This window comes from Apodemus sylvaticus, chromosome 19 (genome assembly GCF_947179515.1).
Source record: "Apodemus sylvaticus chromosome 19, mApoSyl1.1, whole genome shotgun sequence".
Taxonomy (NCBI): Eukaryota; Metazoa; Chordata; class Mammalia; order Rodentia; family Muridae; genus Apodemus; species Apodemus sylvaticus.
Window position 1 is genome coordinate 42,382,137 of NC_067490.1, and position 16,711 is coordinate 42,398,847.

A 16,711-nucleotide genomic window follows, 5' to 3' on the forward strand; every position below is an offset into this window, starting at 1 on the left:
GCAGAAAGACACTTCCTCTTCTATTAAGGCAAGACAAGACAACCAAGTAGGGAGGAAAGTCCCAAAGGCAGGCAGGCAGGCAGGCAACAGAGTCCGAGAGAGACAGCCCCGGCTCCCACTGTTAGGAGTCCCACAAGAAGACCAAGCTGAGCCCCTGTGGGCCCAGGTTACTTGATTGTGTGTGTGTGTGTGTGTGTGTGTGTGGCAGGTGGGGGGCGGAGGGGGGAGGTTGTGGTGTCCTTGACTCCTCTGACCCCTACAAGCCTTCCTCAACCCCCTTCCTTGGATTCCCCAAACTCCACCTAATGTTTGGCTGTGGGTCTCTGCATCTGATTCCATCAGTCATTAGGTCTCTCTGATGCTCTGATAAGAACGGAGCTAGACACCAGTCTATGAGCAGAGCAGAGCAGAGCAGAGCAGAATTTGATTAGGAATCATTTCTTTGACCCCTTTTTTTTTTTCCTGATTGGGTCTAACATGTCTCTGGGCTATCCAACTCTTCCTGGCCTTCCGGGCAATGCCAGGGGCAGGGTCCCCTCTCATAGCATGGGTCTCAATCTGGACTAGTCACTGGCTGGCCACTCCCACAATTTCTGAGTCACCTTTACCCCAGCACATCTTGTAGGCAGGACAAATTGTACCTTGAAGATTTTGTGGCTGGGCTGGTGTCCCCACCCCTCCACTGGAAGTCTTGCCTGGTTACAGGAGATGGCCTGTTCAGGCTCCATACCCCCCATTGCTAGGAATCGAAGCTAGGACCACCCTTATCTATTCCTGGGAGTTTCTATGGCCCTAGCTCTCCCAGAGATGGGCTCCCACACTCTTCAAGTTGTCTCTCCCAGGATTCTTTCCCTCAGTCCTCCCACCAGATCCCTCCTGTTCCAGTCTCCACGCCTGTCCAGCCCTCTCTCCCCATCTACTTGAGATATCTGTTCTGTTTCCCCTTCTCAGTGAGTTCATGCTTCCCTCCCTTGAACCATCCTCGTTACCAAAAGAAATGCTTTTAAACCTACATGGCAAACAAACAAACAAACAACTTTGGAAACATTATCTCTCGTGAGCTAAAAGCTGTGTCTTTTTATCTGAGCGCCCTTACTATTAGCTTTCTTTGTCACCCATCATGCTGTTTGGTTTTGCTGGTAACCCTGTCTGACCTGTACATGGGATTTATTTTCCCAATTAGACAGACCTTGAATAGAGAAATCAAATCCCGCGTCCCTCTTTTGACCCCTAGCCCAGGTCCTCACATATGGGAGCCAGCTGGCTTGCTTTTTATAAAGGAAACTCCATGGGACACCCCCCCTACACACACACACACACACACACACACACACACTCTTCCATCTGTGTCAGATAAGAAGTGAAGGCAGAGGGGAGATCATGCACTAGAATGGTCCCACAGTTTGTAAAGTTTTTCTGTCTCCCCAAACTGCCTTTGTGATGGAGATATAAACATATTCCCTGGCAGGGACCAAGTCTACCACCCACCATCTAATGGAGCAGAAGTTCCTGAGGAGTCCTTGGACTGCCCTGCAGAGCTGAGACCACATGGTCCCCAGGCTCCGTCCCCAGCTGCCGTGCCGAGACCCCCTAGCAATCCCTTAGCCCGAGGAACTCTGAAAACCAGCAATTTGCCAGAGGAATTACGTAAGTTGTTTGTACCGTGGCTTCTCCTTGTCAGGTTTCCTGCTCAGAGAGTTTGGCACAGTCACTCATCCAAAATCTCAGCTGTATTTTTGTGTCTATAGTAAAATTTACCTTTCCCTCTTTTTCAGTGACCCTAAGCTCAGAAGCAATGCTCCCAAACTGCTTACCGCTGGATTTTCCTTAACACACAGGAAACACACACAGTGCCCATACCTTTTCCTTCTAAATGATGCTCGCCCTGGGGGAGATGGATTGGCTGCTCAGGTGGCACTGGGTGGAAACCTCACTGTAATTTAGCTGCAGCTCCAAGAACAAGGCCATTTACTTCTGGAGTGAGCAGTCTTGTCTGAAAAAACACAAAAACAAAAACTGTCTCACATTGCCCATAGTGCTTCACGCCCCAATGCAAACGGAAGAAATTTAGTTTTATTTAAAGAACTATTCCATTCAGTGTCAGGCAGTGATTCGTTCCCTACATTTTGCTGCTAGAACCAGAAACGTTGGAACATCACCAGACTGTTCTGAGAGTGAGGCCAGCTAGGGTTCTTAGTTCCAGAAATCTTAAGCAACCAGTCACTATTTATGAATTATGATCTGCTAGAGAGGCTCACTCTCCAGAACTGCGACACTCAGAACCAAGCCTCGGGCCTTGGCCTTGCTAATGGCTTCTGTTGAATCTCTACATGAAGTCACTTCCAGCTCTGAAAGACTTCTATGACCATGATGACTATGGTTTTCAGGCAAAAATTCCGTTTCAGAGGCACCTTAAAATCATATACACTTCAATTAAACAAAATATCTGAGTGACAGACATGGGCTTACATGGCGCACGGTCCCAACATTCTGTCTTCTTATCTGGGAAGGGAGTTCTAAACTTCGTGCGCATGGAGGTGGCAAAGGATCGAGCCTGCCCATACCAGCCCGATGGCTGGTCACTTCCGCCCGCCGGCTGGTCACTTCCGCCCGACCGCTGGTCACTTCCGCCATCACACAGGACACACACTTTCACTTGAGAGCTGCTCCCATTCGGAGCGGGCTAAGCACAGATAAATGCACACAGACTCATCTTCTCTTCAGCACCTCTTTATCCTCTGCCTCAGGGTTTCTTGAGTTTTAACAGGCTCCTTGCACACTAAAAGGCAACATGTAGAGATTATTCATCTACCACAGCGAACTGCTAGTGAAGCAATTTCCCCAGTACTTTATTTAGTCTGAGGAAACCGCGGTTTAGTTCTGGCTGGGTAGCTCAAGCTTGTCCGTCCGGTTCCGTCCATGGCTCCTTGCTGGCTTGTGTGGGAAGAGGACACCTGTAACACTGAGCTGCCCTGAGGCACGGTGTGCCCCTTAAACTGCTGAAGTGCTACACTCACATTTCTGATCTGAGCCTCAGACTACTCCTGCTTCCTGACCTCTCTCCAAAGTGAGCCAGAGGGGGCAGGGCAAGGAAACACTTTTTCTCCCCCCCCCCCACCCCCCACCCCCGTACTTGGTCTTGTCAGGCAAGAGTTCAGGGCAGTCCAGAGTATCAAAGGCAGACACTGCTGGGCGGCCCCTTAGCAAGCCTTAGCTTCTTAGCCTGCTGTGAGAGTATTTTCCTTGGGCACAGGGCCAAGTGTCTCTAAGAAACAAGGCCCGGACTTGAGCTGAAGGACATGTGGACTGTGGGTGGTAGCCTTTCTAACATCTCCTGTGGCGGTCCAGAAGACCCCTAAGGCTTGTCTGAGCTTGCCCTTGTTTTCCTGTTCCCCTTCTGTCCTCTGTTCACCCTGGACAGCGTGTACTCTCTTGGACAGCTCCCAGCCCTCGCCACAGAGGACAGCCACCCACACCACTACAGGCATAAGCCCTTGGACCACCCTCCGGCACAAAAGGCAATGCATACCACTTAGAATGCATTCTTCTGTGTAGAGAGGAATAATTTGATTACTTTAAAACAGCTGTGAAAATTTTCTCTTAGGGAAAGTCTTTATCACTTATTCTATGGACACAGCCATGGAGGTGGTGAAATTTGTGAACTTTCTGTTGGTGAATGGCTTCCAAACTGCGGTAAGTACTTGATTCAGAGAGAAAAGCTGAACAGTTGCGTTGAACACAGCAACAACAATAATAATAATGAAAAAGTATGAATAGTTGTTGGTGTTTTAAACAGTTTTATTATTTATGTGATTATGAACTAGATGCTTATGAATTTAGATAAGTGTTTTCTAGGTATCTATTTCTTAGGTGCTGGGAGTAAAAGCCAGGGCCTCATTCATCCTAGACAAGTATTCCACCACAGTGTAAACTACCCAAGTCTCCAACATTATTCCTCCCCAAATCCATAATAGTGGTAATTCCTGGTGGCTCCTGCTGGCCCTAGCTAAAGGAAAGGCCTGGCTTTTCCTGCACTCTCTACCCTCGCCCTTCCTCACCAGCCATAGCCACCAAGGTCTCTCCTGTAGGACAGGAGGCTGCAAGGTCACCAAGGTAGCTGTACCAAACCAGACCCCTCTGTTCTGTACTGGATTATGAGGTTTGAGGTAGAAACCTGGGTACCCCAACTGTACAGGGCTGCCCTTCTAGGCCTTCTTTCAGGAGTGAAGATTCTGCTCAGGGAAACCATGGCCTAGTCTAGGTCTGGGAAGATGACTCTAATTCACTCCTGTGGGTCCATTGTGATCTTGGCCCAAAGATGCTCAAGCATATAATCCTTCTGTCTCCCTGCTAACTCCTGAGACAGCACAGCTTAAAGTCATGGACATTCTTCCGGAGGGTAAACAAAATACCACAGGCTGTTACTCAGAGGACTGGCTGTCCTCAAGCATTGTCCTTCCTTCCTTCCTTCCTTCCTTCCTTCCTTCCTTCCTTCCTTCCTTCCTTCCTTCCTACCTTCCCAGCATCCTCTCCAGGGCACTCAGCAGCAGTGGATCCCAGAGAAGAGCAAAAAGCCAATAAAGTAGGGGTGCTGGAGGGTAGAGGGGTTGCTTAGCATGGCTTAATAGTTTTGGATTTCGTTTTGGTCAGGGTTTCTCTGTGTAGCCCTGGCTGTCCTAGAACTCACTCTGTAGACCAAGATGGTCTCAAACTCACAGAGATCTGCCTGACTCTGGCCCCAAAGTGCTGGGACTAAAGGTGTGTGCCTGGCTGTTTAATAGTTTTTATTTGAAGTTTTTTTCCCCCTGTAATAAAACATAAGTACCTACATTTTTAAAGAGATGCCTACAATTTATTTAATCCAACTCACAACTCTCTAGACTAATGTTTCACTTTCTCATTTCTAGAATAAGTCAGTGCTAGGGCAACTGTGACATAAAAAGCAAGCCGTGAGACACTAGGCAGCATACAAGAGTTTACTTTTTCTCTTCTCCAAATATAAACATATGGATTCTGGCTGCCCCTGGAGAATAACCACAGTTCTAACCTTTAAAAGCCTCTAATCAGAGCAGTTGGGGGGGGGATTTTTTTATTAGACATTTTCTTTATTTACATTCCAAATGTTATCCCCTTTCCTCTGTTACCCTCTGAAAACCCCCTATCCCATCCCCACTCCCCGGAGGGTGGGGGTGGGGGGAATTAACTCTTTTCCTGTAGAAGCCTGTGTTTGTGAACAGCTTTGTGTTAGACCTAACACATATGAAATCAAGCAAAGAGGCATTTAAGGAGAGTTTAATTAAAACAACAACAACAGCAGCAGCAGCAGTAACAATAACAGCAGGAGCATAATGGTGTGGGTAGGTTTAGGACACCCTTAGGGATGAGCACCATGTCCTGCCAGTAGCAGGACGGGAAATGGTCCCTGAAACCTAAGAAGGTGGCTGTGTAAGCCAGCCCAGAGGCCGATGGGCCAAGAACACGGTGGGAGCAGGGCTGGTTTCCATCTTGGACCCTCTCTCCTGGGCTGGAGATGGCCATCATCTCTGTGTCGTCACACACTCCTCCCTGTGTATGCACACAGCCGTACACCGATTCTCTCTTCTCCCAATGAACACCAATCCTGTGGGCCTGGGGCTCACCAGCACATCATTGTACTTGAATTATTATCTGGGAAGCCCTAGCCCAAATTATGAGGTAATGGTAAAGTTTCAATAAATGAATTTTATTTTATTTTTTGAGACAGAGTCTCACTTTCTTGGCCAAACTGACAATCCCCCTACGTCAGCCTCCCAAGTGGGGAGATTGCAAGTGTAAGCCGCCACTCCCAGCTAACATGCATTTGAGGGACACAGTTGCTCTCACAACACCAGCAGTGTGGGAAACTTTCATAGGCAGGTCTAGATTTCTGATGGAAATGTAGAGAAGCAGACGCCCCAGAATGTCTGTGTCTGCAGCGTGGGAACAACTTGGGTGCAGAGTAATAATGGCCACTCCCGTGTGTTAGCAGCATGGGCGGCACTGTGGTGTTTGTCTCTTTTGTACTGCCACTAAGTTCTCAGAACCACGGGCATGAAGGTGAAAGGCAGTGCAGCCAGGAGTGGAACCCAAGCTGCCCATCCTCAGTCTGAGATGGTGAAGCCTTCCTGGCACATCACAGATTGGCAGTCTCTAGCCAGCACATCCCTTATCACAGTCTCTTTCTAGACGGAGCTTAGAAGCTGGTTAGGAGGAGGTGGAGGCCATAAATGAAACATCGAGTAAATGAAAGAATGCCCTAACAGGTTGTTTGCTACTTGTGGCTATAATGCGTTCAAGTTAGGGGATGCGGGGGTGGGGGTGGGGGGATGGGGGAGCGGTCAGTGTGACTTACAGAGCACAAGGGCTTATGCTGTGCTACAATGGAACGAATGTGTGGAAAAGATAGAAGTAGCTGGTTCAGGATGCTTGATGAAGACTGAGACTTGGTTTGGCCCATTCTAAACAGCAGGGTAACACTAGGATGATTAATATGTGCACAGTGAGTCTAAAATAACTTCTCCAAAGACCTTCTGAACTCACCTGCTCTAGTACATAATATATTCTGTCTTCCAAGCAGGAGTGCCTTGTATATATGACATACATGTACAAGTGCACGCCTGCGCACACACACACACACACACACACAGATACGTACACCACACACATGCATATAGTGCATATAGACCACACACATGCACACATAGATACATAGACCACACACACACACACACACACACACAGATACGTACACCACACACATGCATATAGTGCATATAGACCACACACATGCACACACAGATACATAGACCACACACACACACATAGACCACACACATGCACACACATATAGACCACACACATGCACACACAGATACATAGACCACACACACACACATAGACCACACACATGCACACACAGATACATAGACCACACACATATAGACCACACATATGCATGCACAGATACATAGACCACACATACACACACACACACACACACATATAGATCACACACATGCACACACAGATACATAGACCACACACACACACACACACACACATAGACCACACACATGCACGCACAGATACATAGACCACACACACACACACACACACACACACACACACATATAGACCACACACATGCACGCACAGATACATAGACCACACACACACACACATACACTTCCAAGAGAGAGGACTACTCTGAGTCTTATCAAAGCCCCAGAGTTCTTGACCTCCATCCTTAACCCCTCCCTACCAGCTCAGTGACTGTTTCTTGGGACCATTCCTTGGATTTCGCCTAACTTTCATACAATCATGTTGAGATGTATAACTGAAGCGGGAATTAATCCTGTAATCATGGCCCAACCCCACAGTTGTATCTCAGCATTTGCATGGCACATATTCACTAAACTTTCAGAATCTGCCTCTCAGTGTTTCAAGCTGCAGATACAGAAATGTACTAATTTTAACTTTGTGGATATATCCAATTTAGTGATATACTCCTGTGTCTTTCAGATTTTTGAACATATAATTATTGTGTAGCTGCAGACACATTTTGAAACGAACCACTATATTCTAACTATGGATGTTATATACTCAAATCTCACGAACCTCTTGTTTCTTTGTTTGCACTCGCGTGTTCCCCCTTACACAGAGCACTAGTTTTAGGGTTGCAAATGTATGTAGCATCTTATGTTTTCTTGAGGTCTGCATGTGGAGAAAGCTCTCACTAAGAGCCCTTTCGCATATCCTTTTCTTGTAGATTGACATATTTGAGGACAGAATCCGGGGTATTGATATCATTAAATGGATGGAGCGCTACCTTCGAGATGTACGTATGTCCCAGTAGTCTGAGGATGTGTGCTGCTGAGAAAAGAAGTTAGCCTGGGAAGCCCTGTCACAGTAGAAACAGTGATGCTCTCCCCAGGCCGGAGCCTGAGGAAGCCTGGACAAAGCCTCTCTTGTTGGAAGCTATGCAAAGACTTGGAAAGGAAGGATGGGGTCACCCTCCTGGACATGCAGGGGCAGGAAATAACGGTCAAACCAGACACAGGTGGTTGATAACAATCAGCACAAACAATTTCTAGACCAGAATAGGAAAGGAGGAAATGATGGCAGGGATGGGAGGGTGCAGCAGAACCCCATGGAATCGGAGGCCTTTCCAAGCGTTTTGTAGGACTGGGCTTGAGAGGTTTCTGGGCAGCTTTGAAAGCTAAGCAGCGTGCCACCCCAGGGCACCCACTTGCAGCCCTGTGATTCGTTTTCCACAGACAGAATCTATACTAGCCACTAGGACACTCTGTGCTTTAACAAGATAGAAATTGATTGCTGTCAGCACGCCCGCGTCTGGGTACTTCTCTGGGCAGGAGTGGGTGGGGTGGGAGTCTCAGCAGGCTGGGTTTTGCTGCTTTCCTTTTGTCTGCAGCATGGTGTTTGCTTTGTGCTGAAGGGTCTGCTCCTACCGACTGTGCTGATGTGCACAGGAGAAGCAGGGCAGTGGAGGCTGCAGGGAAGAAGGGTGCTTTTCCGTGCAGTGGTGATGCCTTTCTGCCTCCATGCAGAGTCAGTGATTTCAGATTTCATCAGATGTTTATTAGAGAAGGTTGTGGACAACGGGAGAATTCCTCTCAGAGCCGTTTGCTCTGCACATCTGTAGGGTGCTGGGCACAGAGGCAGTGGGGAGGGGTTGAGGCGACAGCAGGCCTGTGTGGGAGCTGGTGCCTCTGCTTTCATAGAGACAGGGACTGGTCCTGTACCGGCCAGCAGGTCAGGGACCACGTATGGTCCTGCTGGCTGGCTTCCAGCTGGCCTTCAGCAGTTGAACCACACTTCCCGCTTCCATAAACACGCCTTTCTCCTTCTCATTACAGAAGACAGTGATGATAATCGTGGCAATCAGCCCCAAATACAAACAGGATGTGGAAGGCGCTGAGCCGCAGCTGGGCGAGGATGAGCACGGCTTACATACTAAGTACATCCATCGGATGGTGAGCGAGCGAGCGAGCGAGCGAGGGAGCGAGCGAGGGAGCGAGCGAGGGAGGGGCCTCTGGAGCAGGCTCCCTCTCAGAGGGGGGCTGCTTCTTCATTCAAGGTGATGGGATGTTAGGGGATGCCAGAAGTTATTTCAACAGCTCTGTATCCTTTGAGCTTCGAGACCCATGGAGAAGCACCACTCCTCCATCCAGTACTCAAAATGGTCCTGTCAGTAACCTAGAGATATCAGTTAAGGTTCTAGAAAGTAGAACTTTGTTTGCTTGGCTATTTACCAACAAGTGTCAGGTTTTAGGAGGCTAGAGCGGTGGAATGGGCAGGGGACTGTAGCTGCTACATTCTGTGCCTTGCTTTTTCAGAGAGGCAAGTGCAAAGTGGGAAGGACACTTTGGTCATGCCAGAAAAGTATGTGCCACATGAGCTTCCTAAGTACAAGCTACATGACCATGGCCCAAGTACTTAAATCCCGCCCTTCTGCAACCCTATTCAACAACCCTGTTCAGAAAATGGATCGCAAATATATACAGTGCTGCGAAGATAAATGAAGTAATGTTTGAAGCACTTGGCACACAGACAATACCTAACCAAAGAGATTGTTGTTCGTTTGTGATGGGGGGAACATTCTACTGTGAAACCTGTGCTACGGGGCCTGGTTACACTTAAACCATGGGGAGAATTCAGAAGGAATCAAACTCGCTCAGCAACTCAGAGAAAACATTACCCAGCTTCAGAACCAGCTGTTTTATGGGCTCCTTGTCATCTTGTCCTCTGTAGTTTAGAGATACTCTGGAGACCATTTCTACTTAACTAGGAAGCCGGACTAGACCTGAGACTTTCAAACAATCCTGTGGAATCTATATATCTGAGGGCAGGAGTGGCCCTGAGCCTCTCGTACTCCAGCTGGTTTCTCTGGCTTGTTTGTTTACTAAGGATTCTGACATTTGAGAAAGAGTAGGGAAATCACTGGACTTGCTCTGGCCAAGCGTCAGGAGCTAAGTCTGCCTCATATCCAGTCTTACCCAGTGCCAGCCTGTGCAGTCTGAAAAAACAGTATTCCTAGAACTAAACTCATCCATGAAGGTCATGACTGCCTCTGGAGGTTTCTATCCCTTAGCTGCCTGTACCATGTCTGCACATTCCCAGAACACCGACATTCTGTCTACATCTCTAACGACCTGCCAGTCCCAGGAACCAGCAGCTGGTACTTGGGAAGGATGCCAGGTCCCTACCAGTTCCTGGTCAAGCCTGTTTAGTTGTGCTGGTATATGGAAAAGCCAGCCAGGAACATACACAACCTAATGACTGCCAGCTATAGCCACGTGGCCTCCAAATCTGGTTTCTTGGCCCTAATGTCTTTGGCTTTTCCTCATCACAGGAGGAACTGGATGTGCCATCAGTATCTACCTATTCCCAGGCTGAGTTCCTGGCTACCTCCAAGCACCAATGAGTAATTACTACACAAATCAAACAATGTCATTAGAAAGCCAGTATCAGAAAGAAAGTATAAGACAATAAAAACATACTGCTGAGGACTGGTCTTTGACAGAGCAGGAGCCTAATGGAGAAACCAAGTAGCTCACACTGCCCCTGAGGCTGACATGAAATCCCCCCTCTACCTCAGCTCAGCAGACCCCATGCCCCTGAGTGCTAGTGCTTACTTTACAATGGCATGGCTGGTGCCTGAATTGCGTATGTGGCATATGATTTTGATGTTGTCTTCTGTCTGAGAAGACCCCAGTGGTAGATCTGCATTGTGTGAATCTGTGTGAGTGGGATTGTCGGAGCTTCCACATTCACTTCTCGTTTCTGTTCTCATGCACAACCAAAGGATCTGTTCTAAGAACCAATCGGAAGAGGAAACTGTTCAGTACATAACTCTGTGCTCTCATCCTTGGCCTCAGATGGCTGAAAGCTCTGCGCTGGCCTTGGGAAACTAGAAAACTTTAACTCTCCCAATATTGAAAATTCTGATTTTGTTTGAGTTCTTGTAGGTAAATCCTCTTGGATGAGCAAAGTCTGAAGGCTGATTGATCTGGTGAGGGACTGGGAGATCTGAGAGAGCTCACCTGAGAGAGTGGGCGCCTCAAGGCTGACCCCCCTATCTTCCTCTGCCCGTCTGTGCTTGCTAGATGCTGCAGTCAGAATAACACACCTCCTCATCTCCGGGCCCACGCGCCCTCTGTCCCTGCCTTCTCCCCACTTTGTCTACCTGAACAGAACCGTCTTCATGCCAGGGATCCGCTCCTGTTACTGTCCTCCAGACTCCCCAAAACAGAACAGATAGCTCCTATCTTGATTGTCACACTCTTCCTGCTCTCGGTCCTCTGGTTAGCAATTTTCCTTCCTGCCTGCTCACTAGATCGATGGCTTTGAGAGGATTGTCTCAATGGTATCAGTGGTGCCCTGCTAAACAAACAACCCTAGGTTTTGCCTTTACTCATTTCCACATTATGAGTACTCTCATACTTGGCAATTGAAAGCCAATAATATAAAGCCATAGACTAAAGACTTGGGAGAGGGACACATAGCCTTATCTTATGAACCCAGATCAGCACTCAGGAGGCTGACAGAGGAGGACTTCTGTGAGTTCAAACCCAACCTGGGCTATGTAGTGAATTCCAGGCTAGTCTAGGCTACATGTGAGACCCTGACTCAAAACAAACAAATAAACAACACACACACACACACACACATGCATTGGTCACTAAACAGAGTGGAGATCAAAGGAGAACTTGCAGGAGTCAGTCCTCTCCACCAAGTGGACTCCAGGGATAGAACTTAGGTTCTTAGGCATGGCAGCAAGCAACTGTACCTGCAGTGCCAACTTTCTAGTCCCCAGAAAGTGATTTTAATAGGTCTTCAGTGAGTGGCTGTATTACTCAGGGTTTTCTAGGATTGGAGAGAGTATGTTCACAAGAAAGGGAATTTATTAGAATGCCTTAAAGGCTTAAAGGTTAGGTTCAGCTAGCCCAACAATGGCTGTCTACTAGTGGAAGGTTCAGGAATCCAGTAGCTATTCAATCCATGAAGCCAGATGTCTCATCTGGTCTTCAGCATGTACTGGAATCCTGAAGAAGCAGGCTCTAATCTAGTGAAAGAATGGATGTACTAAGGAGAGTGAGAGCAGGCAAAGAGAGATGTTTCCTTCTTCCATTTATGAAGGCTTCCAGCCCGAGGTGTGGCCCAGATTAGAAGCGGGTTTTCGCATTTCAAAAGATCTGGATTAAAGGTACGTCTTCCCACTTCAAAGATCTGGATTAGAAGTGGATCTTCCCATTTTGAATGGTTTGATTAAGCAAAAATCCTACACTGGTGTACCCACCCGTTTTTAGTTTTTAGTTAATTCTAGATGTAGTCAGGTTGACAGCCATCATAGTGGTCCATAAGGGAAAGTGGCAAAATGTGTCCTGGAGAAAGCTTAAAATTTTAAGTAATATGGCACTCAAACGAACCAGAATAAAGTTGCCCTGCGGGCTAGCAGTGTTGTTGGTCAACTCATGTTTTGTCCTGGATTAAGTCTTCATATTTGTTTGGTTTTAGATGCAGATCGAGTTCATAAATCAGGGAAGCATGAACTTCAGATTCATCCCTGTGCTCTTCCCAAATGCCAGGAAGGTAAGCAAACAACAACCAGTCCTCAATAAGTCTATCTTTGTTTTCAAATCTGGTTTGATGACTACCTGGGATTTTAGGTTAAAAATCTTGTCAACTCTTTGATAGCCCTCAGAGACATCAGAGTTACCAAAAAGATCAACTAGTTTTATGTGCCCTGGGCCCCGAGCAGTCTACAAGTGTTACCAGGTAGGACCATGGTTGTCCTAATTTCCATCTGTGTACACGAAGGACTGGTTTATGCACAGTTACTTTTCTGTTGCTGTGATAGGACACCATGAGCAAGGCAGCTTAGGGAAGGAAGGGTTCATTTGGGGCTTGTGATCGCAGAGCAGAGGGAGAAGATGCATCTCCCTCATGCCAGGGAAGTGTGGCAGCAGGCAAACACGACATCTAGAGCTGGAAACTGAGCTGAGGGCTCACATCCCAAATGACAAATGGGAAACAGAAACCCCAAAGCCTGCTTCGAGAAACAGACTTCCTTCAGCCAGACCATACCTGCTAGGCCTCTCCAAACAGCACTACCAACTGGGGATCAAGTACACAAATGCCCAAGAATATGTGAGCATTTATCATCTAATGCTTCTGATCTCTCATGTTAGAGCCAAAGTATGGACACTTTGCTTTCTGCCCCACATAAATATTTTGCTGCACACAGTTCAACCCTCACACCTACAGAATGCAGGCCTGAGTCGTCCCAGCTCTCTAGGCAAACCTGGCTGGGGTGCCCACGAAGGTTCTCATCGTATTCCCAAGGGTATGCTGATAGCGTTAGCGAATACGAGCCAAGCTATCTGAGAATATTCCAGGTCTGGAAAGGGAAGACAGAAGCTAAGTAAACCCCTTGAGACTCAGACTGGGAGGATTCCTAGATGTTAGGACTGCCCTGGAACCTCTATTCCGCATGACGGGAGCCCCGCTGTGGTGGTTTGCACGTGCTTGGCTCATGGGAAGTGACAATATTCAGTGTGGCCTTATTGGAGTAGGTATGGCCTTGTGTGTGTCACTGTGCGGGTGGGCTTTGAGACCCTCCTCCTGGCTGCCTGGAAGAGTCTCTCCTGGTTGCCTTCAAATCAAGATGCAGAACTCTCAGCTCCTTCTCAGCGCTATGTCTGCCTGCACACTGCCTTGCTTCCTGCTATAATAATGCACTAAACCTCTGAAACTGTAAGCCAGTCCTGGTTAAATGTTTGCCTTTACAAGAGTTGCTTTGGTCACGGTGTCTCTTCATAGCAATGGAAACCCTACCTAAGATAGACACCAGGATATGTGGAGCAGACATATAAGATGGGACAATGCACACTACATACTAAAGGGCCCTTCATCCTTGCTGGCCGTGGCCTGTCCAGGGACTAAATGCAGTTATTAACTGGCAAATCTCTTACTGGTCTCACTTTCCTCTGGACTCTGTACTATCCACCTTTTGCTTTGCCGTCAAAGAACTCCAGTCTCTATCTCTCTAGTTTTAAAATTCTATGACATTTCCAACTGCCTTTCTTAGCATGACACGTGAGGCTCTTTGGAACAGCACTGTGTCCACTTATTCATTCTCCTTTCCTGTCACCTGGGCCCCGAAGCTTTGGTCGTAATGGGGCCCTGTTAGCAAACCTCACTCAAGTTCTTTCTGTCTCCGGTCTTTGCCCCTCTATTCTCTCTCCTTAAAATGCCCTTTCCCAACTTGTATGCCTAGTAAACTCTTGGTTATCTTTGACCCCTTGCAACCTCTCCAGCCTGTTGGAGGTTCTCCTTCTCCTCAGGCCTACGTCCCTTTCCTGAGAGCTTCAATTAATTATAGTACTTTGACTCAATGGTATATGTTAGGGGCACTGGGAATAATTGCTTAGAATCATTAGCTCATGCATATTTAATATGTATGTGTACGCACACATGTATGCATGCATGCGTGCATATATATATACTATGGCCAGAGAGCTTGGGACATGCTGGCTACTTGCTATACTATGACCTAGAAATCAGTTTATGCTGTTTTTTGCCTCCCTGTGAGATCTTGACTCCTCAAGAGAGTTGTGTCCTTTTAATGGCTTATCTTCTGCACTCAGCACGAGTGCCAGCTCTGAGCTCGTGCTATGGTCTGCAAGGCAGCGCCTCTCAGAGGAAAACCACAGGCCTCACAGAGCTCTCCGGGCCCTGTGTGCTACGGCCCCTAGGATGCTGGCCCTCCTTACCTGCCTGCTCGTATTTGCTTTCTTCTGGCCACTGTGATGCTGCTGCCTTGGAGCATGCTTGCCTAGCATCTTCCATCACTGTGTGGCTTTTCCGAAGCATCCTCCTAGGTCCTGCAGACTCCTCCTCCAACGGCACATTTCGTTTCTGTGTTGCTACCGAGCTTGTCCTGGTCTCTCTCTCCTCACCAGAATGTGTGCTCCACATGGATGGTCCTGAGGGCTGTCCTGAGGGTGACTGAAACTGGCCTGTGGGACCCCAGGTTCGTGTCTCTGAGCTCTGTTCTGCTCCTTCCTCTTCAGGCCAGAGCTGAGTTTGGAGTGAAAGAATCATGACTTAGATGAAGCCCAGGGCCCTGGCTGGTATCCCTCCCCCAAAGCCACAGGGGACTTCACATCACTCAGTGTGACCTCAGCCCCACCCCTTTCATGTGAGGTGGTGAAAAGCACATTGACAGGCACAGGGCAGGTAGCCTGGGAGACTGACAGACAGCGCTGCACACATGTGGTTTCCATAATGAGATGCACAGCTTGCACCGAAGCCAAAACTGCTTCGCGTGTTAAACGCTCCAAAAGCAAAACAGCGGCTCCCGAGCCAGCCTGGCGGGCACACCTCTGGAGGGCATCCAGGCTGGTCTCAACTCCCGTGACCTTTGTTCCTGCCCTCGCTCCCACAGGAGCACGTGCCGACCTGGCTTCAGAACACTCACGTTTACAGCTGGCCCAAGAACAAGAAACACATCCTGCTGCGGCTGCTCCGAGAGGAAGAGTACGTGGCCCCTCCCCGAGGTCCTCTGCCCACCCTTCAGGTGGTGCCCTTGTGACGACAGCCATCTCCAGCTCAGGGCCAGCCTGTGCTCACAGCGTTCTTCTAGCCTAGCTGGTTGGTGGAAGTCAGCCCCTGCACCTCTTCTACAGTCCCCCGCACCTCTTCTACAGTCCCCTGCCTCCTGAGTCGGAGTCGTCCTCACGTCCTTCCGGGGCTTCAGTGCGTGGACGCTGCAGGTGATGGCAGCAAACGCCTGTGACCACAAAAACTCTCCTCACTTCAGCTACTATTATGAGCTGGCCAGATGCTCCGTGTCCTCAGACCAGTCTGAATCAAGTTCAAATAATAAAATGATGATTCTTTGTAAGAATGTGTTTATCTCAGTGGAGGTGGGTGTATTAATTTATACTGCATTGGGCAGCCCTGAGACATCAACAACACTGCTCAGATATAGCAGAAGATAAATGTCATGGAGTTCTCCGTACTAAAGGGGTAAAACCGGAAAGTTAGACATCCTTCTAATGTGAAAAGCTTTCTCTTACAGTTGAGGCTTTCGACGAAGCAAGCCTAATTATAACCAGTGTAATTGGGTGGGGAGTGTAGCTCAGTGGTGGGACACTTCCTTAGCATGTAGGAGTCCAGGGTTCAACTCCCAGCCCTTTGCAAAGAGAGGAAGGGCTGGCCATTTACATAAGACTATCTGAGTACAGGCATGAAGGAACAGGGGCTGTGTCACCCTGGGCCAGAGGTGTGGTCTAGTTTTCTATCTCCGTCCTACTCCTGAGTACCTCTGGAGTTATTTTGCTTTTCTGGAACTTGGGAGATTTATAAAATCATGTGGAACAAGGTATTTCGAATGACTTTGGAAGGTCTGAAATATGGGCCTTAAACTCTAAATTCTCTTTAGAGAAGTAACTAGGCATTTATTTTTTATAATCACATCTCCCAAGGGATAAATGTAATTTTACTTTTTACAATTGGGTTTTTTTGTTTGCTTGTTTTCTGTTTGTTCTCCACCCCACCCCCCAACAGGGTTTCTCTGTATAGCCCTGGCTGTCCTGGAACTCATTCTGTAAACCAGGCTGGTCTTGAACTCAGAAATCTGCCTGCCTCTACCTCCTAAGTGCTGGGA

At 48.0% G+C, this 16,711-nt stretch overlaps 1 protein-coding gene across 1 annotated transcript in view; it reads left to right on the top strand.

Moving 5' to 3' along the window:
• The window catches only part of Traf3ip2 (TRAF3 interacting protein 2), a 39,304-nt gene extending 23,355 nt beyond the window's left edge, over window positions 1-15,949 (top strand). The window contains exons 4-9 of the mRNA XM_052163553.1: window positions 1,469-1,647; window positions 3,605-3,693; window positions 7,787-7,855; window positions 8,895-9,011; window positions 12,556-12,630; window positions 15,488-15,949. Coding sequence (XP_052019513.1) covers window positions 1,469-1,647; window positions 3,605-3,693; window positions 7,787-7,855; window positions 8,895-9,011; window positions 12,556-12,630; window positions 15,488-15,634 — 676 coding nt within the window. The 3' untranslated portion in view covers window positions 15,635-15,949. The remainder of the gene's footprint in view (window positions 1-1,468; window positions 1,648-3,604; window positions 3,694-7,786; window positions 7,856-8,894; window positions 9,012-12,555; window positions 12,631-15,487) is intronic.
• The last annotated feature ends 762 nt before the right edge of the window (window positions 15,950-16,711 follow it).